Here is a 25213-nt window from a genome sequence, read left to right as displayed (position 1 = left end):
TGTCAAACTTTGTTCGAATTAAAAAATCTATAATGCATGTGATTTCCCGCGTGATATAGGAACCGTTGGATATAGGCAATAATTCGATATATCCGTGTTCGATATATTGAGGTTTGACTGTACACCAGTAGGCGTAGCATGGGCAAAGCGAGTAGCTGTTAGTAGGCACTGGATGCGCCGGTGGCCCATGCGCTTCTGCCGGGTGGTGACTAGCGTCACCTAGCCACTTCCTCCTCATTCACTATCGTCATGGTAGTATTCTGCTGAAGTTCATTGGGTTTCGGTTTCTCCAAAACTTCGGTTCTGCCGTTGGTTACGGCAAGTGGTGCTTGAGCCTCCAAGCCGCCGATGTCGCCCGACTCTGGAATCCCGATAGCCCTCTCCAGAGTTGTCAGAGATAACCGGTGCGTGGCTAAATCCCTCCGAATTGATGAGCATTTGACCTCATTCAAATATACACAGTTTTGCCGGGACCGCGCCGCGAGTCCGAGTTAATCGAAGTTCCGAGTTAACGATGTCCAAATAAACAAGCTTTTACTGTATTTGCTTTTAAGCGAAAAAGAACGCTCAACGTCCACTGAAGTTAGTGAAGCATACTTGTGGCGTAGCACTTTCAATGCTTTACTTGCACCCGGAATATTTAAAGACGCACTGCTCGAAACTTTGGACATTTGCTTTAGCACATACAATCCAGGATTCTTTCCAAGGCAGATTTAAGCTTTGAGAAGACCCTGTCAGCGACCACTCTATTGGGAACGAGGCGAACCTTTTCTGCACGTCCGAAAAAACTGGGTATCCTTAGGCTTTGCCTTTAAGCGTTGAACGCGATAGCGATATCCTCTCCCTAGTGTGTACTTCATCCACTTATGTGCATACCTTCTATAGCATGATGTTACTCAAGAAGTTTAAATTGTGGTATACTATACAGTGGAAACAATAAAGTTGAAAGTGGCTTGTGTCAGTGAAGCTTTCGCGTATGGCTGCATCCTGTGTAATGGGTGCATGCGAGTTCACAGATGGGGATATAAAAATAACAAAATGAATCCGTGTGCTTGTGGAATGACCACAAAATACATGATATTTACGCAGATTCAGGGGCTATTTAAACAAATTAGCAGTTGCATATCAATGTTGGGAGTTTTATGCCTATGTGTGCTTCAGTGTGGAGGTCAAACTCAATATATTGTTGACCTTTCCAATGTCTTTTCGATTGACGGAGTAGCGCTGTGATTCACTGGTCCACTGCCTGACAAGTACACTTTACGGTTTCTTTTTATTCGTCATTGTTCGGCAGACTTCCGACAGCTGCCGTTATAAAGAACATAAAGGCTAACGAAATTTAGGTGTAGGCTGTGGGCGGCAGCGCTAGCCTAGCTTAGTTTCAGCCGATTACAGTACGTTCTAGCAACACTGCACTCTAGCCTCCCAAATGCAACCGCCATGCTGGACTACTCTCGAACTTTGAAGAGGCACGGGGTAGACTAGCTTTAGCCTCTTCTCGCTTCGCTACAGTACACTCTAGCCACGCTCACGCGACCGCCATGCTGCACTACTCTCAAACCAAGGGGCGGAAGTCTTTTAGGAGGGCCCGCTAGCGCTATAGATGCTGGACTCGCTGGGGTACAAAACGATTGTTATAGTGCAAGCTCATAACGACCACACAGGGACGAGAGGATGAGCCAAGCTTGGTTACAAGCCCCATTCGCGTAAAGACGCGTTTATAGTGCGACATTATCGGAGCGTTGGCAAATGTCACATGCGTCGTAGCGCATTGGTCGACTCTAGTTGCACGTTGGCTGTAGCAGTGCGTTGACTTATGATCTGTTTTTCGCCGATATGACACAGAGTATGCATGCGTCGACCCTATGTCGAACCATAATCATATATTACCAGGAGCTAAAATTGTAAATGAAAAAAAAAAACTGTTAGTGCTATGCACGTGTTGTCGTTAATATGGTTACACCAAGTGCTTTTTGTTTTCCTCCATACGAACAGCTCATTTAAAGCAAAACGTTTACTCAACGAACGCAAAAAGGCATTTTTAGGAGCTGAAAAGCTGATATAAGCACGAACCTCAAAATAGGCGCCTATAGGCACAATAAATGTGTTGTTAAAATGTTTCCTATCCCTTAGTTCGTGTTTTAGTGCTAAATAGGCTCGAAACGGACTCCAGAAAAAAATAGGCATTTTGCTTAAAGTTCCAGTCTTTATTCATAATGTTTCAAATAAAGCGTAGAATGAAGAAAACTAATTAGGAAGTGCATACAAGATAATAATAGACGTGAAAAATAATAATGTGAAGAAATATATATTTCTCCTGCCCTAGTAAAGGTTTACATATAATGTTTTATTATACACTGAAATCTCGTTATAACAAAGTTGAAAGGGAGCCACAATTATTTCGTTATATCGACTATAACTGTTTTTGGCAATATATGCTCAGGTGGGCGCGCACCTATAAACATGCAAAGAAGAAAACCGCCTCGTGACCCGATGTACCGCTACATGACCACGCATGCCACAAAAAATAAACTCTCTCGAATCTCAATAATTCGAACTTTCGGGTAATTCAAACTCACGCTGAGGTCTGAGGTCCCGTCAAAGCCATGCGTGTTCCAATGGGTGAAAACGCCCTGTAATTCGAACGGGCAAGCACTTGCGATGGTTAATTCGAGCATACTGACTCCGAAAATGCTCTCAGCACCATGCCCAATCCCGCGGCGGCACCTCTCAACGCTGCGCGCGAAAAAGGAAAAGAAAAAAAAAAAGAAAGAAAAGACTGTGGTGGATTGTTTGCTGTCTCTCAAATGCCGATCTGTGACGCGCCTGTGCCACACTTATCCCTTTTCTGTCTCTGCACTGTAGAGACCCTTCTACTGTCAAGGCCGCGTGTGGAGAGAGAGGGAAAAAAGAAAGCTGTCGTGAGAGTCCTCCTTTCTCGGTGCAGAGGGTAGCAGTCATGGAAGCAGCAGCGACGCAGTTGTTGCCATCGTTAGAGGGAAATCGCTTTGCACAGCGGTGCCGCTTCTTGCTCATGTGACCCGCTGAGCGCTTCCTCAATCCTTTCCGCTGGCTGTGTGAGGAGGACGGCTCTCTCAGCCGCGCGGGGCGTGGCTGTAAGGTTGGCGCGGGAGTTTTGTAAGAGCCACGCCGAACGAGCGTCAAACACCGCAGAAAACGATATACTTAACACACTACGGTCGTTTTTTTTATAGACTAATTGATAGACTAGTTTAGTTTGTTATATCCATTTACTGGTCAATTTTACTTCGTTACAACGAGGTTTAAAATGCATGGTTCTCAATGGAGCTTTCAAGGGGAATTTCATTTACTCCGTTATGTTCATTATTTCGTTATATCCTGTTACATTATAATGAGGTTTGAGTGTATAATAAAAGTATTGAAACACAAACAAGGTAATTGCATTTATAATACATTGGAAAAAAATTGGGAATGTTTTTTATATAATAAAAATATTGAAACTTTAACAAGGTAATTACATTTCTGTTACTTTGGAAAAAATTCGGGCAAAATTTCATGCAGATCAGAGCCCCTGAAGTACCGGAAAAAGGTGGGGCACAGGCATTTCTCTCGCTCGCAGACAGGGCCATGAAACGCTTGCCAAACTTCTTCCGCTCTATCGTGCAAAGCCTTGTGCTGACCGCAAGCTAGGGAGAAGTTCGACAGGACTTCGAAATCTAAACTAAGTCCAGTGTCGAGGAAAACAACAGTGCCGATGCCATTGTATGGCTGTGTTTGTGCCACATACCTTTCTACATAATGCCGATGTCGTTCCGCTATTTTCTGTTACTGTGAGCTCCCTCGATTTCACAAGATAGGCGCTGATGGCATTCATTGCCCATCACGGACTTTCCAGCTGATGACTGTGAATGATTTAAAATGAATTGGCTTTTGCAAGCTAAGAATCGTGCAAATTAGACCAGCTGTTTGTAGCCCATTCCTACAGAGCGCACTGCCACAACAGCTTTCATGTTGCCAGCGTAGCTACTGCGTGTGCTTCAGCTTTTTTCATCAATAATGGAGATAAACTTGCAAGAAAAGCGTTGTTCAGCTGCGCTGCTCGATGAGACACGGACCCTGCAAATACGCTTCACAGCACACACAGGCGCGCAGCGGCCAGTCCGTACCATGTGATTTAAAACCAGTCGTGGTGCTCGAAAAACGCGACAGAAGCGTGCTTCTTTTTATAATTTCTTGTACTGCAGCAGCGCGAGAAAACGTCGTTATATGAAGAGTGAGGCTTGGCTCTTCAACTCCTGCGTAGAAATGCGAAGTGCGGGAAAAAAAAAACTGAAAACTTCCAGGAAGAAAACTTTTTTTTTATTTTTATGAACGAAGTTGGAATAATTGGCCAAAATTTCTGTTGGGTAAAATGTACAGAAATAAAGCTTAGGCAATACCCAGCATTGAACTTGAAAACAAAATATCGCAAATGATACCAGAACACCAAACGACAGCTGTCCACTTGCAAGTGATATCACATGAAGTCGGCTTTTCCAGCATCCAGCATCAGCTTAGTTTGAGTCTGTAGCGTAGTTTTGTCGTTCAGGTGTGGTCATGTTGAGGGCAGTTTGTGATGTTTTGGTACCCGCTATTGTTCAGTTTTGACTTTCTGTCGTGGACTTCTGCAACCTGAGGCAAAAGACCGCTTATAAAGCCGTGTGGAAGCAGATTCTGCAATTGTTGGATTAATTCATGGCGTGTTCATGTACTTCACGATCGAGGAGACTGGTGGTGGGAAACGGGGACTTGCTGTTCATAAGCACTGCAGTAGCAGCTATGCTTTTCCCAATGTGACATCTTAACAGGATGAAGAAAGCTGCAGACGAAGCCAGTTATACCAACTTTAAATATGAGTTTGAACTATCTTTTTAACATCTTGATGAATGTTTCCATAGTCCAAGCCACTATAAAATAGACATATTTGAGTTCTTTGTTCTAACTGCCGTAACAATTTTAGGAAGCCGCGCTTATTTAAAGAGAGATACATGAATTCGCGGTGATGCTTCTGGCTGCCTTCGATCTGTTAAATGCCACATTCGTTTGTGAAAAGAGAGATAGCATTTCATTTTTGTTATTTACATAACAAAGGTTATTGTTTTGACACTTAGCAATAAACATTGCCATATGCTAAAGAAAATTTATTTTCTATTTTTTCCAAAATTTTAGAAGAAAACGTGAAAAAAACAGGTTTTTTCCATGGCGCATTATCAGCGACAAGGTGCTCGAAGACTGCACATTTTCGGCCTCTCGGCAGCCACCTTGTGCTCTTTAGACGCAATTTTAAAGCATTTCCAGCTGAGTCTTGACATAGATTTCTTTTTCGTTCTTTCAAAACAGTAGAGGTACTAATCTTATCAAGCAAAAAAATCGGTAATTTATTTAAAAACTTGTGTTTTTCGACCCGCATCTCCTCTTAATGCATAGTACTGTTTAGTGCATACAGTAAACTTTCCTGATTCAAACTCTATTTCGAAATCCTGCCTAATTTGAAGTATTTTCTGTGGTCCCGTTTTTTTCAATGTAAGTCTGAGTGGATAATTTGAAGTGGTGGGCAGCACTATTCCAGTTAATTGGAAAACCATGGGTGCCATGTGGTAATTCTTGATGCCGATTTTGGCACTAATCTGTGGAATTGATAGCCCTTGAGAGCCACTAGGCAATGCAACATTGCGATACTAATGAGTGGCACCGCAGCATCACTACTTCCAGCACAAAAAAAAAAAAAAATGTTCAGCTGAATTGTGCATCTGCGGAAAACAAGACATGCTTCACTGCAACACAGTGGTGACGCGCAGCCATTATTAAGCATGTTTCTCACAACGTCAGTACGTCATGATTCACCCATTCTTTAAGAAATAAAAAAGAAATTGAAATTACTAAAGGACAGTTTGGCGAAATTCATGATGCATGCAAACCTCCGCTTGCCAGTTGCTCCAGCAATTTGCGCACTTTGCACTGCTGACGGAGTTCTTGCCTTCAACCGCTACTTCTGAAACTAAGTTCGAAAGCGTCCCTCGCGTCGGAGGGCGCGCTTATAATTTCAGCCGCGACGGGGCGTTGGCGTTCCGAGTCCTTCAAGGTTCGAGAGAACTGGACTACCTCTATATAAAAAGTGATACCGTATGGTACCTTCGAAAGCCTCAATGGTCATGTTTTCCAGCCCAAACACATTGCAAATTTCGTCACATTGACCAATATTAAATTCTTTGTTTACCAGAAAGAATTGGTGAATGGTCGCATCATGACGTGCTGACGCAGAGCGAGGAGCACTCTACATGCTGCTTGTGTGTCTCTGCGGTGCTGCAGTGAAGGTGTCTTTTTTTTTTTTGCAGGTGTGCATTTCAGTTTAAGGACAACTGCGGTGATTTTTTTACTGTTAGCGTAATAGTGTTTTTACGTTCCTGAGACACTCTTGTCACGCGCCTGATAGCTGAAATGCTCAGCAATTTTGATGATAATAATAATAACCGAAAAGGCGTAATACTGAAACCCAACCAAGCGCACTGTCTGTGTATGATGTACTATTTGGTAAGAGCCGGAAATCGTATAATGCTTGCTGCTCCCCCTAGCATGGAGTATGAAAAAAACTATGAAAGCCAGGATGATCGGGTACTCTGAGCAGAGGTAAACGCACAGAGCATCAGCTGACATTTCTGAGACTGACTGTCTCAGAGCTATCGGACAGCGGTGACTCAGGCATGCATGACTTTGGTGAGAAAAGACCTAAACACACGCGAGCTGTCTTCCTCAGTAGCTAATACACCTTTTTCAAGCACACTAGCGCCACCAATGGGCGCGCAAGCGCTTATGGGAAAAGTTCTTATGCCACAGCAGCCGCCGCGACAAGCGCGCAGGCCTCGCGCTTCAACTTTCCGTTTGCACCGTGCCAGTTCTTCTCAGATCAAGTGAACTCAACTAGGTGCGAAATATTACTGCGTGACTCACTCACAAGCTTCAGTGTTTAGGTGCGATCGTCTACGATTTGCACTTGTCCCCCTGTTCAACCAGCTGAGCGGCTCAGAAGCGTCACTTAATTATTATTAAGTGACGCTTATGGGAAAAGTTCGTGTGCTGCAGCAGTCACCGCCACAAGTGCGCGGGCCTCACGCTTCAACTTTCCGTTTGCAACGTGCCAGCGCTTCTCAGATCAAGTGAACTCGGCTAGGCGTGATATACAGTCGAGCCCACATATAACGGCCTCACTTAAAACGAACTTTCACTTAAAATTAACAATATCCGCGTGACCGTGAAAATATAAATTGGTTCAATGGCACAAAATCGCACTTACAACGAACATCTCAGATTGCCGCTGATCGGTTACAGCGAACTTAGTCGGCGCTCTGCCGACATTTAGGGAAACCACTTTCAACCACGGATCAGGCATTGGCGAGGTGCCCATACTTTCTTATTGTTAAACGCCGACCCTGCCTCCGCGCCCCTCTAGTTGCCGCTCTCCCCGACCGCTTTTCCTCACGCACCCCTCCATCCTTTTTCCCCTTTCCCCCGCTACTCTGAGCACCCCGCATCGCCACACGAGGCCCGCGTTTTCACACTGCTTTCGAAGACCGGCCGTCCATCTACCCTGTTTTTGATCGCTATACTGTCGTTGGTGTCGCCGGCCTGGAGTGACCAGACCATTTGCCAACATCGTTGGCCACTGTATCCGATCGTCTCAGTCTAGTGCACGTGCGTATGTAACCCCACCGACTCTGATAATTTGCGATTCGTTCCGTGTTTTTGCTCACTTCGCACTCGGCTCAGTATGCCTTCCGCACGCGTGCGGAAGCGCGAAAACGGCTGTACATTTGCGCGAAACGTATTGCGAAATATCGAAGTTGGTGAGGCCACGCCAACCCGCCAGCATCGGTTTCTAGTTCGAAAACTCTTCCTCAAGTTATTCTACGTGCGAGTTGCGTGTTTCGCGGACCTTTCATGCTAGCTACCCAACCTGCCTACTTCCCGTGTGTTTTTGTTTTCAAGGTCGCTCTCCCGCCGCATCCTGCCCTCTCTATCTCAACTCCTTGCCCTTCTCTCCCAAATCTGCTTCCCTCTCTTGATCACAACCCCTTTGCCCGTCTCCACCGCTCCGCGACGCCAGCCACGCTGGCTCAAATTGGTGTCGTTTTCCAACTATAAACGGGCCCAGAGCTGGTCCATGCGTTCTGGCATGCGTGTCGCGTCTGCGTGTCTTGCTCGCTCTTGGTGTGCGTGTGTGGTCAGGATGGCAAACAGGAGGACTTGCACGCTTTGTCCTGCTGCTCAACAAAACGTCGAAAGTGTGACCGCTTGGCTTGAGCGTAAGCCGCGCTTTAGGTGCCGTGTTGCGGAGCGCTTGCTCATAGCTGTTGACTGCCTGGCAGCCAACTTGCCGCTTTGGGCGTCCCAGTATTCAGTGGTGAATATTTCGTGGGTTGTGGTGACCGCTACATGCGCGCGAAACTGTTTTTGCGAGGCCGTCTTCATCGACGTCGGGCCCGATGCCGAGCCCGAAGCTTCCGAACAGGATCACTCTGGCAGCGATTTGTGGCAGCGCCTCGTTGACTTTGTCCCGGGAGAGCGAGTGGGACATCTGTTGCGATGGTTATATATTACGGCCGATGATGATGCTGACACTGCAGAACCGTGCACGGATTGGGGCATTGTGAATGAAGTACGTGGCGAGAGGGATTTGGAGGAATCGGATTGCGAGAACGACGATACTTTTGGAGCAAGTGCCTCGTGCAGCTTATGCGACAGGCCTCAGCGAACGAGCGCCCTGCTGTTTTAAGTTAACTCGAGACCATCCTTGTGGCTCCTGCTTTTCGAAACATGTGCATCACGAACTTTTTGGGCAAAAAAAGTTTGTGTTTTCACTCGCAACTTTTTTAAACATTCTGTTTAATTTCTTGCGATCTTCGGAATACAGCGAACGGATGCCGCTTCAAGCTCAGGTTCGTTATAAGCTGGCTCGACTGTATTATTCGGTGACTCACTCACAAGCTTCAGTGTTTAGGTGTGATGGCCTGTTTACGATTTGCACTTGTCCCCCTGTTCAACCAGCTGGGCGGCTCAGAAGCGTCAATTATTATTATCATTTAGCATCAGTCCGCCTTCGGCATAAATACAAAGCAGCTCAACTTGGTTGCCTAAAAGGTGCAAGTGCTGTCCATAAATTCAAGAATGCATTAGGAATCAATGTCCTTTGACGCTGTTTACGAATAAATTGTACGGTTCTGATATATTTAAAGAGTGCTTTAGAAATATCCGATATTTGTAAAATAAAATACATTCACTAAATCGTGAGCGCATCGCTTGCACGATATGTTATACAAACTTTCCTTGACACTGTAAGTACAGGTAGGAATAAAACTTACAAGGTGAAAAGAAAGAACTAGGACCAGGAAAGAAATATTCACACCTGAAACGCTCACTCACGACTGAAAGGTTATCTATCGCACGTGTTAAAAAAACATATGTAAGAAAATGGGGGTGCATGGCGCATGTCACAAAGAGGTACAAAAAAGCAAACAACCAAGACATGTGTTTACAGTGGATTAATAAATTCAAGTTTCTTGTGTTGTTACTATAGTGAACGTTAATTGACTTAAACAAGGGGCGGCGGTCTTTATGATATATCTCCGATATTTCTGGCTTGCTCTGGTTATGGTGATTGTGCAAGATCACCAGGCCTTCAAAAATGAAATCACGTTTGCATGACTGAAGATATGAGGTGAGATAAGATGGCTTCATTCAAAGAATTTTGATGCTCTCTGAGGCACCTATTGGTACATCAACCAGTCTAACCGATTCATATAGTGGTTTTGGGACGTTAAACCCCACATATCAATCAATCAGTCTAACCGATGTAGTATATATGTGAACACAATAGGAATTCAATTAACAACTCTTGCACAACAATTAAAAGAACAATTGGCATGCCTCTCGTAGTACGTTTCTTGGCCCACTGCAGACCCCTGCGACCTTTTTACGCTCTACGGAAAAAATGTTTCTAAGCTTATATACGGTGCTGAAAACACAACCCTCACCTTGTATCGCTTCCCAATTTCTTTTCTGACTGTGCAGAACGTATGCAAGAAATAACTGCAATATTTCTAGTTTCTTCGCAGGTGAAGGTCATCCGAATTAATGTTTGTTTGCAGTGCGAATGAGCTGTTCACTAACTGATGCAATATATAGGCAGAACAACTCGCATTTTTGCAGCTAGAAACTATTGCTCATATAATGTGCCCAAGTGTTTTTTTTTCTTCTCCGAGCACAACTACGACATCATTATTCCTCATTGAACAATATTGGAATGTGCCAATGTGAAATTCAACAGTGGCTTCACTCAATGCGGAGTATACTGCCAGGAAACATTCTCCGCAGAGACATTTAAGCATCTTATAAAAAGCCGCAAATTAACAAAGCAAGGTATCTCGCACGTAAATTCTAGTTCCATCCCTTCATCTTTAAACACATTTAGAATTTGTTTACCTTTTTTATTTACAGTGCGTGACTTCTCCGTAAACATTTAAAAAATTTTTTTGTAACACATCTCTGCAGTCTTGTGTTACCAGCCCAATCAAACTGCAATGGTATTAAAATTCATTGTGCTTTACGAGCAGTTTATCATCGAATAACTATGAATTCAGCATTCCTGCTCACATTCCTCATGATAGCATTTTTTGGCACATGTATCGGTACGCAACAACTCGCATGTCGATCATCTAGAGTTCGATGGGCACCTGCTCAGTGATACGTCGTGCAGGTGTGTTCGGACCCTTTTTTCAATAAGCGGCGGCACGTTCTTTTCGTCTTGCACGGCACCAACGAGCAGGGGCGGAGGATAAGCCGGTTCGCTCGATGTTCCAACTTCTTGTGGAATCGCTTGGAAGTGGTCTATTGTCCCACCTGATTGCACTGAGGCACTTCTCACGGAGAGCACTGTCACTTCGAAAGCCCGGATAGCAAACTCTGCATATTGAGTAAGAGGTTTGCACAACCCACAATGCAAGGCCAACTACCACCCTTCGCACATTAATCCACAGGGAGCAGAAAATTGCGTGTCAAACTAGCAAAGTGTTGGCTAAGCACCATGGAGGAAGGGAGGAAGCTTTTGCATACCAAACACTACTGCTGTCACATTGTAGTTAGCATAGTAAACGCTGTAGCGGCCTAAGTTAGCAATGCCATCAGCTGCATCACTTGCGTTGACTTGCGGAACATGACATTACCCAGACAATGTCGCCAATAATTCTGGCAAGCCAGGTGAGTGTTTCTGGTAAATCTTTAAATTTTATTTGCAAACAATCAGCTTTTCTCTCAATTGTGTAATTTGGCATGCACGACAGAAACATGCAAAGCAACATACCCAGCGAATTTCGTTGAGATCTATTGGCCTCAAAAAATCGCCAGAGTTGGCCTTTAATCACCACATGGGGTGTTTTTTTCCCACTGGTAGCTGCGAGGCCTTCCATTCTCCTGTGCTTGTGGCAAAACTGGGACCTGGTATTGCTGGAAAACATGAGCCCTATGAGCCACAAACCAGGCAGCACAGCAAACCACCAGCCTTGATTACTTCGAATAATTCCAAGTTTCTTGCATCCCACTTTTTGTATGTTCCGTTGATTCAAAAACCCGTTTAATTCCGATTTCATATGGTCTCAGTGATTTCGAATTAAAGAGGTTTTACTGTATTTATGCTTCATTCCCGGTAATCAGCAATGTTTTACTGTAATAACCGAGAAGTGTTTATGAAGCAGGCATTAGCGGCATGTTCCGTTTCAGCCTTATCTCCCATACACCCATAGCGACAGGAGCAGGTTTTTCACCAAGCTTCATTCTGCTGCTCTTAAGCAGCATGTGCTGTATTTTTACATTTAGTAAAGAGGTACAATGAAATAACCGTCAACAATGTTACCTAAACATTGTTTAAATGTATGGAAGTTTGAAAAGCTATCTGTGAGTATTAAATTGCATCCTGCCCCCTCACTTCCAAGGGAGAGGGTCTTTCCCATGCTCAGACGAGTCATTATAGCACGAATAGAGTGCTTACCTGGTTGTCATATTAAGCAGTGGATCTTTCTGGATAATTTCTGTTGCGTGCATTAGCAGAAGTACCTTTGATGTGCTCCAGCCTAACGAAATAGTTTTGTTAACTTATTTTAAGAGAGGTAAAAGCTATTGGAAATAAATGGCTTGCTGAACCACTAGCAGAAGAAGGAAGAGACAGAAAAAAGCACTTTTTCAGTTTCTTCTGTCTCATCCTTCTTCTGGTGGTGGTTCGGCATCTGATTTTTTCAAAGTAATCAACCAACTTTCCCAGCAATGAGTTCTGCTATGGTTATTTCCTATTTTGCAGCTTTTTAGCGATACACACATATCCACAATTAGAAAACCTCAGTATTCACACTCTGCTTATTTTTCACACGGCTTCTCACCACGCCATCTATTGTCCTTTTTGCTTGCTTCTTCGGCTTTGCCAACAAAAAGTTGTTATTTTTCCTTCACCCGTCAGGTATCTACATCCCACTCCTTTGGGAGCCAAGTTTCTGCTGGAAGTCCCCCATCGCACTTGGCTACACACGTGGTCATTTCTCAGCCCTGGTGCCGATGGAACCAGAACCCGAAGTGATTAGTGGTGCTGGAGCTGACTCGCGGAATGACCTGCAGGTGGCCTTCCTTCCTCTGATGACAGCTGACCGACAGCTATTGCCGCTGCACTTCCTCACTCAGGGAGAGGTCAGTCAGTGTGAATTAAGGGGAGCAGTGTGCGTCTTGTGAAAAACTTGGAATATATAGTTACCAGGCTTGTGCATGTAGAAGAGGAGATAATGGGCATATCAGCAATACATCTGGCCTCTAGGTGACATGCTTCTTTGTCAAAATATAGTAATTTTAGCATTGGCAAGGATTTCAAAAATGAAAATAAGGTCTTTATAGAAATTTAAAGGCGGGGATCACAAGCTGAATGCCATCATGGTCTTGTTGGGGCATATTCGTAATAATATTTTGATACAAAGAAAATTCCAAGAGAAAGTACAAATATGGCAAGGGCATTTGCTTTTTTTTGTGTCCTCTTGTTTGGGCTAAAAAAAGTTACAACTGTTTGCAGACCCATAATTGGGCATAGCATGCTGGGTTGAACGTAAAAAAAATATGTATTCGTTGGACTTTTTTTCTCCTGCGACTTACATATTTATATGCACTTCATGGCGTTTTTACGTAAACTTTGCCATTTAAAACTGGTTTACCCGATTCCATCACGGTTTCTTGCAGTCTGACCTGTTCTCAATAACAGATTATTTGAAGGGTTGCTTTGGAAGAGGCATATTCTTGGTGGCTCTATTTCAACTGTGTCAAAAGTGCAGTGGCTTTTTGTAAAAGCCCATAACAGATGGTGTAGTTGAGAATGGCTTTTGCTTTCAGTGTCTTTGTAGATGTTGCAATAGGTTAATAATACCAGATGAGTAGTAGCCAGCGTGTAATCTTGAAATGTACATCGGTTTTCCACTTGTTGTAGCTTCAGTTTACATCTGCACTTCCCTTTCAAATGAGTCTGGTCATCATGTTTCTCCCCATTAATATTTCGTAATACTGGGTACAACAAAAAACTCTACAAAGTAAGAAGACCATTGGATTATCTCTCAGTGCGGTGAACTGTCATAATCCACTCGTGATGGCTCTGCTCCTTACACTGCTTGCATCGGAAACGGTAGAACTTGACGGGCAGTTTTCAGCTCTTCATCGTTTTTAAACTTTTGTAGCAGCTTACAATGCCTCAAGAGTGAGTGCCTGCTTTTCAGGATGACGAAGGAGCGGTGCCTATTAGCCCCGAGAACGAACACTGGCGTCGCTGCGGTCACGGCAATGTGACGTCACGGCAAGGTCGCTCCTTCTCCACTGCTGCTTGTCTCTTTTTCCTGCGACAACCCCGAATCGTGCTAGAATCAAGTACGCACGCGTAAATGCACGCTAGAATCAAGTACGAAAAAAACAAAACAAATGAATACGGTCATTATATTGCCATCGGCATTTCCAAAATGGTCGCCCCCTACGTGCGTCGGCATGGCGCGTTGGCCATTTCTGCCTATGTGTTTCCTATGCGCGGCACTTCGTACGTGTGCTGAGGAGTTCATCATCTTGTAATGCATTAGCATCGATGGCATGGAAGGTCCGACTCTAAAAACTCGACGAGTGCACCACGATGCCGCTTTTAAAAGAAAAGTCATCGCATGTGCAGAAACGGACGAAAATCGGGCCGCATCTCGGTCGTTTGGAATTCCCGAAACGTGCGTGTGGGACTGGGGGAAACAAAAGCAGAAGTTAACCTTAGAAAAAGGGGTAATGCGGAGCCAGTTTAAAGCGAGTAGGTGCTGGCTAACTAACTTCATGAAGAGGAAAGGCTTTTCCCTCCGAAGGCAAACGAGCATATGCAAAAAGATTCCGTAGGAGTACGATGAAAAGCTTCACAGTTTTCAGAGGTTCCTCCTTAACTTGCGGCACAACGACGGCTACCTGCTAGGGCAAATCGGGAATGCCGATCAGACGCCTCTTTACTTCGACATGACTGGCACCACAACCGTCGAGAAGAAGGGGGCGAAGCAAGTTCGCGTGCTGACATCAGGCCACGGTAAAACTAGAGTGACGGCAATGCTCTGTTGCACGTCAGATGGGCACACGCTTCCCCCGTACCTCATATTTAAACGGAAGACGCTTCCGAAAGGAGTAGTTTTCCCGAGTAGTGTGATCGTGCGTTAACGAGAAAAATAAGTGCAACTTGCAATCGATGTCTCAATTTTTTTTTTTTTTTTTGTCGTGGAAATCGGGTGCGCGTTACAATCGAGGGTGCGGTAGAATCGAGTAAATACGGTAGTTTTTCTTTCTATCTGTGCGTGGCACATACCTAGTCCTTTTTAAATATCTATTCGCCACAGCAGCGAGGTTAACGAACGGTGTGAGTGTTGAGACATCGCAGCTGCCAAGCACACAGCGACCGAAGGTCACGAAACTTCCTGCGCCAACTGACGGTTGCTTCCTGCTAATAAGAAACATTAAGGCCCAATCGCATGCATGCAATTTCAGAGCGATGACAACAAAATTAGCTGTCGCTGTGACTGTCGCGAAGGGCCAGTCATCGGTATCACATCGCATGTTTCTCGAAAACCAGAAACAAATCGCATGTCACCCAGAAAAGACTGTGACTATTTCCGCAACATGCTTCCCAGTTTTCGCTTCGGTTGCAAGCGAGGCGGCCGCCGTATTTTTTCGTTAATCTTGTTATCAGCGGTTTGTTTTGATGCTTCGGCGGTAGCTTGCTGCAATGTTGGTTGCTTGCTACAATGTAAATGGCGTCGTCGTGGTCGCCCTGCGAAGTTGCCATGAAGTTGGCTAAGTGGGTCATAGCGCACGCTTCTGGGCACCCCTCGAGATTAGAGCAGATACTACTGTTGCGGTTAAACGATTGCAAAAGGAAATAAGCGCGAAATGTTTTTATGACGTGCACGGGCGGCGTGGGAACAGCTTGCAGAAGATAGTGCTTTCAACCACCTAAGATGAGTGAAGTGCTGATGATGATGTGTGGGGTTTAATGTACGTCCCAAAACCACCATATGATTATGAAAAACACCACAGTGGTCGGCTCCAGAAATTTCGACCACCTGGGTTTCTTGAACGTGCACCCAAATCTTAGCACAAGGGCCTAAAGCATTTTCGCTTCTATAGAAAATGCAGCCGCCGCAGCCGACATTCGATCGCGCGGATGAGTGAAGTGCAAGAAAAAAGCTGAGCGACCAAATTTTTTTTCTTTGCAATACCGCTTTTTTTTTTGCTTGTGCCGGAAAAGTTTTCATAGAGTCTGACTGTCATAATCACAAACTTCACATATTTGGGAAATAAATAAAATAGTATTGCCGTGCACACAATGATTTCGGAAATGTTTGGATATGTCCGTTTTGTCGTATCATATGTACATGTTTCTTCTCAACCGTCACTGAGGATTGCGTAGTCGCATACCCTGATTTGCGTCAAATGCTGGGGTTATTTACCGCCACATCACAATCAGTTATGTTCACTTCACATGGGAGCATCGCTGATAGTAATGATTCTAACACAAGCACCAGAAAGTCGAAATGAACTCTTTCGATGCGCTGTCAGCGAAGTGGCCCAAGCAATAATTGAATAAGCTTCGCCTCGATAAGGCGACGACTGGTCTCTTACGTCATGACCATTTCATCATCATCATCAGTCTGACTGTGTCCACTGCAGGGCAAATGCCTCTCCCATGTTCCGCCAGTCGACTCGGTCTTGTGCTTGCTGCTGCTACTTTATACCCACAATCTTCTTAATCTCATCTCCCCACCTAACTTTCTGTCTCCCACCAACCCCATGTACAGGTAATGAACTGCAAGGAAAATTAATTTACGAGGTGGCTATTTAAACTGTTCGTAGTTGCAAGTAGGACAATACTGTTGCTACGATTCTGCATGGAGACAGAATCTGACAGCTGTGAGAATTTCTGCACATAACCTCAATAAATTCTGTGAAATGAAGCTCTAAAATTATTGTCAGAGAAACATGAAAGTGAACATGTTGAGTTAGCAGCAACACGAGGGAAACAGACAAAACTCTGGGTGGTATTCTAGGGCAAGCAATTTCGGGATACTTTCCGAGACTTGATAATGCACGGGGGCATGGGGCTTGGCACATCAGATGAAGCACTGTCCGTAGATACGTGGATTTCCCCGATACAAATAAATAACCCTAGAGAAGGGGAAACCCTCATATTTTCTATAGGAATCGCCCATGAACAATTCAACCTAATAATGTAAATACAGTCGATCCTGGATGTATCAAACTCTGATATATAGAATCATTGGCTATATCGAACTGTTGAAAAATCCCTTTGAATTTCCCATGTAAAAGCATGGGATCGGTGCACCCGTATATTGAACTCTCGCACAGCGGGACATCCACTATATCAAACGCTGCGCCGCGCCTAAACGCAGAAAGTGCATTTTTCTTAGCAAATATTGATCAATTTTAGGCCACGTTCTAACAAGTTCCGATCCTTTTTCGTGCGCAGGCAACGACAAAACAGTGTCATTTTATTGGGCTGATCTGGTTCGTTGCGCAGCACTTGCGTGTACGTCGGTGCGTTTGATGCGCGATCTGCACGTCTTACCGCACAGGCATAGTGTTTTCCAAAATACCGATTGTTGAGGGCATTGAAAGAAAATGCGAACTGACTCGGTGATCTCAGTGCAATGTTCGTATGTGGTTCGCATTCCTTTCCTTGTTTGTTAGCACACAATGGCATGCGAGCCTGAAAAGCATGGCCTTTGAGATGTGCAACCTTGTGACATATTTTTTTAAGTGTTTTCGGTTTCAAAACGCATGTCTTGGAGACTACGCCATACCTGCCAAGTCTCCCGGATTGGCCGGGAGGCTCCCGGATTTGGACCGTTTTTTCTGTTTGTACGGTTGTCATGAAAATCTCCCGGTAATCTATATATTTTTTTTTTTGCGTGATCCAGCCGCCTTGATAAAAAAGCAGCTAAATCCACTCCAGGCTTTTCCAACCTACCCCATTTTATTATGAATGAGTTTAAGAGGCGTTCATCTAAACGAACAGTGGAATCTCAGCGATGGGAAACCGCGGCAGATACGAATTCGTAAAATTCCTCAGCGAAATTTCATTATGTCAATTGGGCCTAAATTCGATTGTTCCGAAGACATTTCCTAATCGCGGCGGATGATACGAACTTTCGTACGGAAAATCGTCGAACGAAGGCCGAGAGCAGCGTACTCGAAGCTTCGGAAATACGCGTGCAACCGGCGCACGAACTTTCTTCTACAGCGTGCGTAATTGTCGTTGCCACAACCGCTGTCGACAAAACCATGGTCGCTTTTGACGCGATCATGTATGGCGACGACGTAACTGTCCCGTAAGTGTGCGTGCGTCCAACACTCAACCAGTCAAAGCAACGCTGCTTTCTGCAAACCCTGCGGACAAAACGGCGGCAGATGCGATCGTATACAGTGCAGTCCACTTATAACGATATCGAGAAAACCTAAAAATATGATCGTTATAACCGGTGATCGTTATATCTGGACTGCCGCCAAAAATTCGTCGCCGGACGTACCTTTTGTAGCTCCAGGCTTCATTTTGCTATTTTCACCAATTAATAAATATTGTAGATAGTAGGATGTCAAAAACAAGACTTTATTTCTTACTCCGAAGAACGCATCACGGGTTCGCTGAGGAAGAGAGACTGACCGACGGCGGGGTCGGAGCAGTGGGAGGAAGAAAGCACAGCCAGAGGTACACAGCCGGAATGCCAACGAGGCCCCGCCCCCATGCCGCCGCGCCGCTTTGCTTTTCGCTTTTTTTTATTTTCTCTCTCTTTCCCGCTTTTGTTCGGCAAGCTACGAGTAGCTTGCCGGCTTGCCGTTGTAGAAGGCGGGGAGCCGCGGAGCGCGGCGCTTTGCTTGTCGCATTTTTTTTTTAAATTCTCTCAGCCTCTCCGCGGTCGACGCGCGGCGAGGCGCAAAACGTGACACAGCTGGCGCCATCTGTAGCGCGTCGCGCCAACTCGCGATGCTCTCCTCGGCTTTTTGAACGGCCGGGACGCGCTGCCGGCGCTGTCCTGCAGTGGCGGCAGATACGTACTCGCCTACGCTAACTTTTCGTCTTGTCTCGGCATAGTTCGTTTCAGAAGAACTTATCAATCTAAATGTTACGATTATTCTGAATGACACATGCCGTCCACGGCAAACTTTTCATCGTTGTATCCGATATGCGGTGGATAACATATCGTTATATATGGTTTTTTTCCCCATAGCCCCAATGCATAAAATGAGACTGTTAAGTCGACCCATCGTTATAACCGATATATCGTTATATGTGGTATCGTTATAAGTGGACTGCACTGTACGGCATAAAACGACTTTGTTTCGAAGGCGCGTGTGCAGTCAAGGGCACGGGGATTGAAAAAGGAACTATCATTTGCCGGAACCGCCGCGAACAATATCGTGGTCGCGGCGGCGCGATAGCGATCCACGAGCTCCGAGGGCACGCAGCGGTAGACTAAAGGCAGTAATCCGCGCATGGCGACGAGCTGGGCACCGAGCGCGGGCGGCTTTTTTTTTTCCTTTCTAGAGTGTTAATACATATAGATAAGTACACATATACGGTTAATGACGACGGCGGCGGCAGAACACCAGCCTAGACTGTCAATAACTAAGGGGCCAGATGCATTTTGGCGTTATCGTCAAAAGAATCTAGTAGAGAGCAAAGCTTTGACTCGCTCTTTTGCGGCAGCCAGCTGCGCCTTCCCGTCCATTCACGTGTGTCCCAGTAAGACATACACGAGCTGTATTGAAGGAAATAAATTCTGCTAGTTGTGTCGATCCTTCGAGACTCTCACCTTAGTGGGAAACCTTACCTTCGCGTGTTCGGCCACTCCAAGCCGACCGCAACGCTGTTGTTTGCGCTTGCGATTGAAAGTCCCCTACCCCTCTTGTTTTTCGCCATGTTTGTTTGTTTGTCCTTGGGGTTTTTATTTTTGATGCCGAAAAAAAATAGGAGCAAATAATTCAGTCCCCCCCCCCCGCTGCGGAAATCTCCCAGATTCATTATCCTTGAACTTGGCAGGTATGCTACGCTTTTTTTATTGTTTTGCATTAGAGCCGCTGAAAGCAGTGACTGCCAGCTACAAAGCCGCAGTGACATCGATATCGCCAATATGTCGACAGTGAGAACTCCGACGAACTCGGTGTTGCGTCTTTTGCGCCTTGTGGCCTTCTCGCCTCGTTCCTGATAAATCCTCATGCGGGAGTTGAAGGGAACGTTGACCCGCACGTAGCGATAAAAATTATGATTGGCGCTTGGAGTGACGTTTCTTGCGGGCCAGGTGACGACTTGGGGTGCGTCATGACCGCTGACAACGGCGTATGATGCCTCAGTGGATTCTGCGACTTATCAGCGTTTCTGGGCACCATCTCGGACAGTAGCGACTTCATCGGTACAGATGACGCTGTTTCTGATGGCATCGATGCTGAGATTCTAGCTGCTGTTGCCGTGGAAGTGTTGTGCGGTTATGAATGTGCCAACGCCTTTGCTTCCGCCACTAACCAAGCTTTTGTCGCGCTACAAAGCTTGCATCCGCATTCTGTGTCAATCAACGTTGTGGCCGAAGAAGCTAAGTTGGCTTAATTGAAAAGCTTCAATGATATTAAGGATGTCTGGAACTTGACGGCGTGCAAGAAGCAAGACAAGTTTACGGTCTAAATAAAGTGGTGGTAACCTGCAGTTTGCACCTTGTTTTTGAGTGAATCATTATGTTAGCTGCTCTTGTAACGATTTTTGAGGCCTGAAATTCTTCAATTTAGGCCTTAAATACGCATTTTGTATTTCGAACTCTCTTTATATCAAACTATTTCGTGATCCCCTTCTAGTTCGATATATGCGGGGTCGACTGTATTGTGTCTTGTGTCTCAAAATCACATGATTATGCGCCAATGAGTATGTTGTATCCAAGCAAAAATGTGTTCTTGCTCTTACTCTCGTCAGAACGTGGCTGCCGGGGCCAGGAATGGGATCAATCATCGGGGTTAGCAGCGCGACACAGACTTTTTCACCCCTTTCACATTGCCTACGACCGAGCACGCGATTATGTAGAAGCAAAACTAAATATTCATTGTTTTACCAGGAACATTACCGATCCAGTTTTCATCATTCATCTGGAGCTTGAGACGAGCAGACAGCAAACGCAAACAGAGGAACAGCACAAAGCGAACGCATCACTAAGTAGGCGCGCGGCGGCGGTCGTCGAGGAGTCCATTTCGTGACGTAACCTAGGCCTCCCACCAGGAGGCGCCTCTCCAACTTCTCGGGGCTAATAGCTTGAGAAATGCGAAATAAAAGCCCCAAAGAACATGTTTTTCGTGTGCAACCAAGCAAATGCAGCCCATCCGAGCTACTGGAGATTTGCTCTCTCTCTGTTAGGGTGGCATATGGCACTTCGAAAACTTGAGCCTAGGTGGCCTATGGGTTTGTCGCGTGCTGTTACAAATGGACGCGTGCACGCACACCTGCCAACTTTCTGTTTTGCACGAGACACTCCAAAATTTCGAGCGAACCTGCTGATTGTGCAGGCATGGCTGTAAGTCTCCCACGAAGCACCCCAGCACCACCGCAATGAGAATAACAGCTACAAAGGACATGGGTTGAAGGGGTACTGACACAAAAACTTTGCCCTCACGTTTTCCTGCTGCAGTGTGTTGCTGGGCCTGTTAGTCATAAAACGACACATCGTTTGCTGCAGCATGTGACAGATAATTAATTACAGGCCCCTCATTATGGACCAGTTTTGGTTTGAGAGAGAGCTACGAAAATGAGAAGCTGCCGGGTGCAACTATCACTGCCTAGCGTGTGCAGCTTTCAACTACGTTAGCACACAGAATTGTGACACACTTCCGCACAGTGCACATCAAGAATTACCTTTGAATAGGAAACGGAACTAGTGTGCCCAAACACAAAACTTTCAAAGCATGCGCCACGGCCACACACTTGAGACCAGCCGCCAAGAAGTTTAGACTGCGAGAACAAATGCTGCAAAAGAAAAATGCCAGTTGTGATGTCATGATAACTTGCAGTGTGGTGACATGAGGGAAGTAGAGGGTCCCCAAAAGGTCCCCTTTGAGGGTGTCAATGGCACGATGGAGTCGAGCTCGTGCAAGCTCCGAAATTAATTTAAAATACCTCCGAAGCTATATTTATTATTGATATTTTGCAGATGATATACCAATGTTCAGGGGATTCGACCCCGCAGAATATCTCGGCCACGAAAGTTTGTGTCAATACTCTTTAAGTATTTTTGTGGCATCCTTCTATTGCACACGAAGCGCTTCTGAAGTCACTTTCGCTGCAGTATTCTGGTATCGGGTAGAAAAGCGTACAGTCGACGACCAATAATTCGGACTCCACGGGGAATGCAAATAAGTCCGAATTATCGAAAGTCCAAAAAAACGAATGCGTCAGAAAAAAAATACATTTATTGACACTTCAGTCTACCGGTGGCCGAAAAAAGTCGTTAATGTGTTGCTGCACGCACTTCCGCTTACGTGCAATCAAGTCCGCCTGTATCTTCGCCAGTGTGATACGCTCGCTGTACGACGACGAAAGAACAGCGAGGGCTCGAGACAGGTCTGCATGCGACGGCTCCGGTGCACACAGTGCATCATCATCGTCAGAGTCAGAACCGCTGTTTGACGGTTGCAGAACCTGCTCAATTATGTCTTCGTCATTCAATTCGGCACACGACGACACTGCACTGTCGACGTTTGCAAAGTCTTCAAAGGTAACAGTGTCGGGAATCGGCACACCGCAGCCTCGCAGGTCGTCGATAACGTTCGCACCTGAGCTCGATGCGCTGGGCGGCAGGTTCGGATCTTCAGTTGCATTGTCGGGTTCTTCGGCTGCAGTGTCGGCGGTGTCGGGCTCACTACGCAACGTAAATCCTGCGTGCCGGAAACAGTTGCTGATCGTGCCTACTGACACTGCCTTCCAGGCATCAGCAAGCATGCTCACGGCTGACATCAAATCAACGTTGTATTTTATCTGGCTCCCTAAGCAGAGCAACACGTGCTGCAGCATGCGCGAACGATACAGCACCTTCAAATTCTTGATGATGCCTTGGTCTATAGGTTGCAGAATACTGGTCGTATTCGGCGGTAGGTATTCTAGCTCGATGGCTTTCAGACAGCTGATCGGCACATGGGCAGTACAGTTATCTACGAACAAAAGGACCTTGCGCTTTTGCAATTCAAACTTTCGGTCCAATTTTCTGACATACTCTTCGAACAGCTTCTGCGTGACCCACGCCTTCGTATTTGCTTCGTACCAGACAGGCAAATTTTTTTCCCCCTTAAAACATCGAGGGTTTTTCGATTTCCCGATTACCAGCAGCGGTAGCTTTTCCGTGCCAGAAGCGTTGCAGCCGACAACGACAGTGACTCGTTCCTTGCTGAGTTTACCTCCGTGGCAAGGTTCTCCAGAACGGGCGCGTGTCTTCTCCGGTATTAGCTTATAGAAAAGCCCGGTTTCATCGAGGTTGAAGGTGTCGTCAGCCGAGTAGCGCCGAAGCATCTCCACCAACTTTCCACCGCGGTAGTTCGCTACCAGTGTGCTATCCACGGCACCGCTCTCGCCGCACATTTTTTTGAAAGCGAGGTCGTACTGCTTTTTAAAGTTCCGGAGCCAGCTATCGCTGAACTTAAATCTATCAATGCCAAGGTGAAGTGCCCATGCTCGGCCTTTTGCTTCAAGAAGTGGCCGGAAGCGGGAACCCGTTGAGCGACTGTAGCATTAAGCCAAATGCTCAACGCTTCTTCCAACTGCGGATGAACATCTTGGCGCCCCTTCTTTTGTTCACTTCCGAATGATGTCTTCGTCGCGCCTAAAATCTTATGCTTATTCTTTATGTAGTTCGTTATGGTTTGCTTCGAAATGTTGAACTCTCGAGCAACTTCGACTTGCGGACGACCACTGAGCACTTGCTGAATGATGGCTGCTTTCTTTGCCATGGTTAGCGTTGTATATCTGCCGTGTTTCGTCGGCGCGGCCTTCGGTGCTGGCTGTGACGGCACCGTTGGTGCCATTTAACTTCAGATCTTATGAGACAGCTGGACGTAAAATAAAGCAAGTCTCAAAATAAATATGAACGCGCACAGAATTCAGCAAAACTCTGTACCGTACACACATGTGACAGAATAACGGCAATAGCCGCACAGCGAGGGTATAAAGGAACCGGAATGTGAGATGATCGCGATGTCGATACAATCCCCCACAGTTGAGCCGTGCCTCCAAGATCGGCATTTTCAAGTACAAATCTCTGAGGCATAAAGTTGCGATCGAAATAAAGCCTCATAGATTACCAATTACTATTAGCTTTCGTTCTGATCTCCGAGGCCATACTTTGTATGGTATGAGTGCCGGAGGAGATAATGGCTGCCGATTCGGCGTGCGCGACAGTCGGGCAGGGTCCGAATTATCGAATGTAGATCTGACAGCTGTCCGAAATATCGGTCGTCTTTACACATTACTTCTATTGGACCATCGGCGGTGCCGCGCGACTGTCCGAATTACCGAGCATGTCCGAATTATTGGTGTCCGATTTATCGGTCGGCGACTGTAGTAAGTTTTGGTAGAGGTTAGTAGCGGTCACTAGCGCTTTTGGTAGAGGCTACTAGCAGTCATATTTACGAACGCAAGTATGATTGCAGACGTCTAAAAATTTCACTGGCAATCATTTATACCTGTCTATGTATACCTACTTTCTTTTGTTGTATACGAATATTCAATGTTTTTTGATGATACAAATATGTATTTTTGGTGACCCCGTGGGATTTATATCACTTAAGGTTTTACTGTAGTAGTTTTTTTCTCTCTAGTTTTATGGGTTTTTGTAGTATCAGGTTCGTTTGCGACAGTAATAATCGGCATTTATTATAGAATAACATTATTTGTTAACGATACAACGAACAATTAAATATTTCCCAAGTTTATAATGTGATACTAGCATATAAGGTTCCCACTGTTCGTATGTTGCACTGAAACTCCTATGGTGCCCTTGATTGATTCACTGAAGTTACAGCGGTTTTAGTATTTTTGTACACAAATAATGTGGGCTGTGTGGCATTTGTTTGTGTGTGAATTACTGTTCTCTTCAGTTTTTCTATTGATACCACTATTTATTGGTTAGTTGTTAATGCAAGGTAACATGGATACTTGCGTATGTGAGAAGTGGTGTGCTTGACAACTAATAGCTAGATTTTCTATCATTTCCACACTCCATACTATGCGTTACTGTTAAGATGCAGCCACAGTGATACCTAATTAAAAGAGCACTGACACAAAAATTTTGCGTCTTGTTTTTTTCTGTTGCAATTAGTAGCAAACGACCAACTTATCACTGTTGTAAAGCTTGTTGGCTGTTAACAATTGCATGATTGTTAATTATCGGTAAGGGTCTTGGTCTTTGATACCAGGCACAGTTTCGGTTTCAGAGAGCACCGAGTGCACTGTGACCCATAACTATTTTCATGCAAACATAGCTGGCTATGTGAGCTCAAAAATAATTGCGGGCTTGTGAGCATCGCATTGACAGCTCGTTTAAATAAAGGCTTCCTTCATGATGCTGTACATATG

General features: G+C 45.4%; 1 protein-coding gene across 3 annotated transcripts in view; it reads left to right on the top strand.

Moving 5' to 3' along the window:
- trbd (ubiquitin thioesterase trabid) overlaps window positions 1-25213 on the top strand; it is a 159757-nt gene that overhangs the window by 123708 nt on the left and 10836 nt on the right. For all 3 annotated transcript variants that reach the window (XM_037426842.2, XM_075876278.1, XM_075876279.1), the window contains exon 10: window positions 12521-12744. In XM_037426842.2, the coding sequence (XP_037282739.2) occupies window positions 12521-12744 (224 nt within the window). The remainder of the gene's footprint in view (window positions 1-12520; window positions 12745-25213) is intronic.

Source organism: Rhipicephalus microplus, chromosome X, assembly GCF_043290135.1.
Source record: "Rhipicephalus microplus isolate Deutch F79 chromosome X, USDA_Rmic, whole genome shotgun sequence".
NCBI lineage: Eukaryota > Metazoa > Arthropoda > Arachnida > Ixodida > Ixodidae > Rhipicephalus > Rhipicephalus microplus.
The sequence above is the reverse complement of the archived record's forward strand: the minus strand, read 5'-3'. Positions and strand labels throughout refer to the sequence as shown.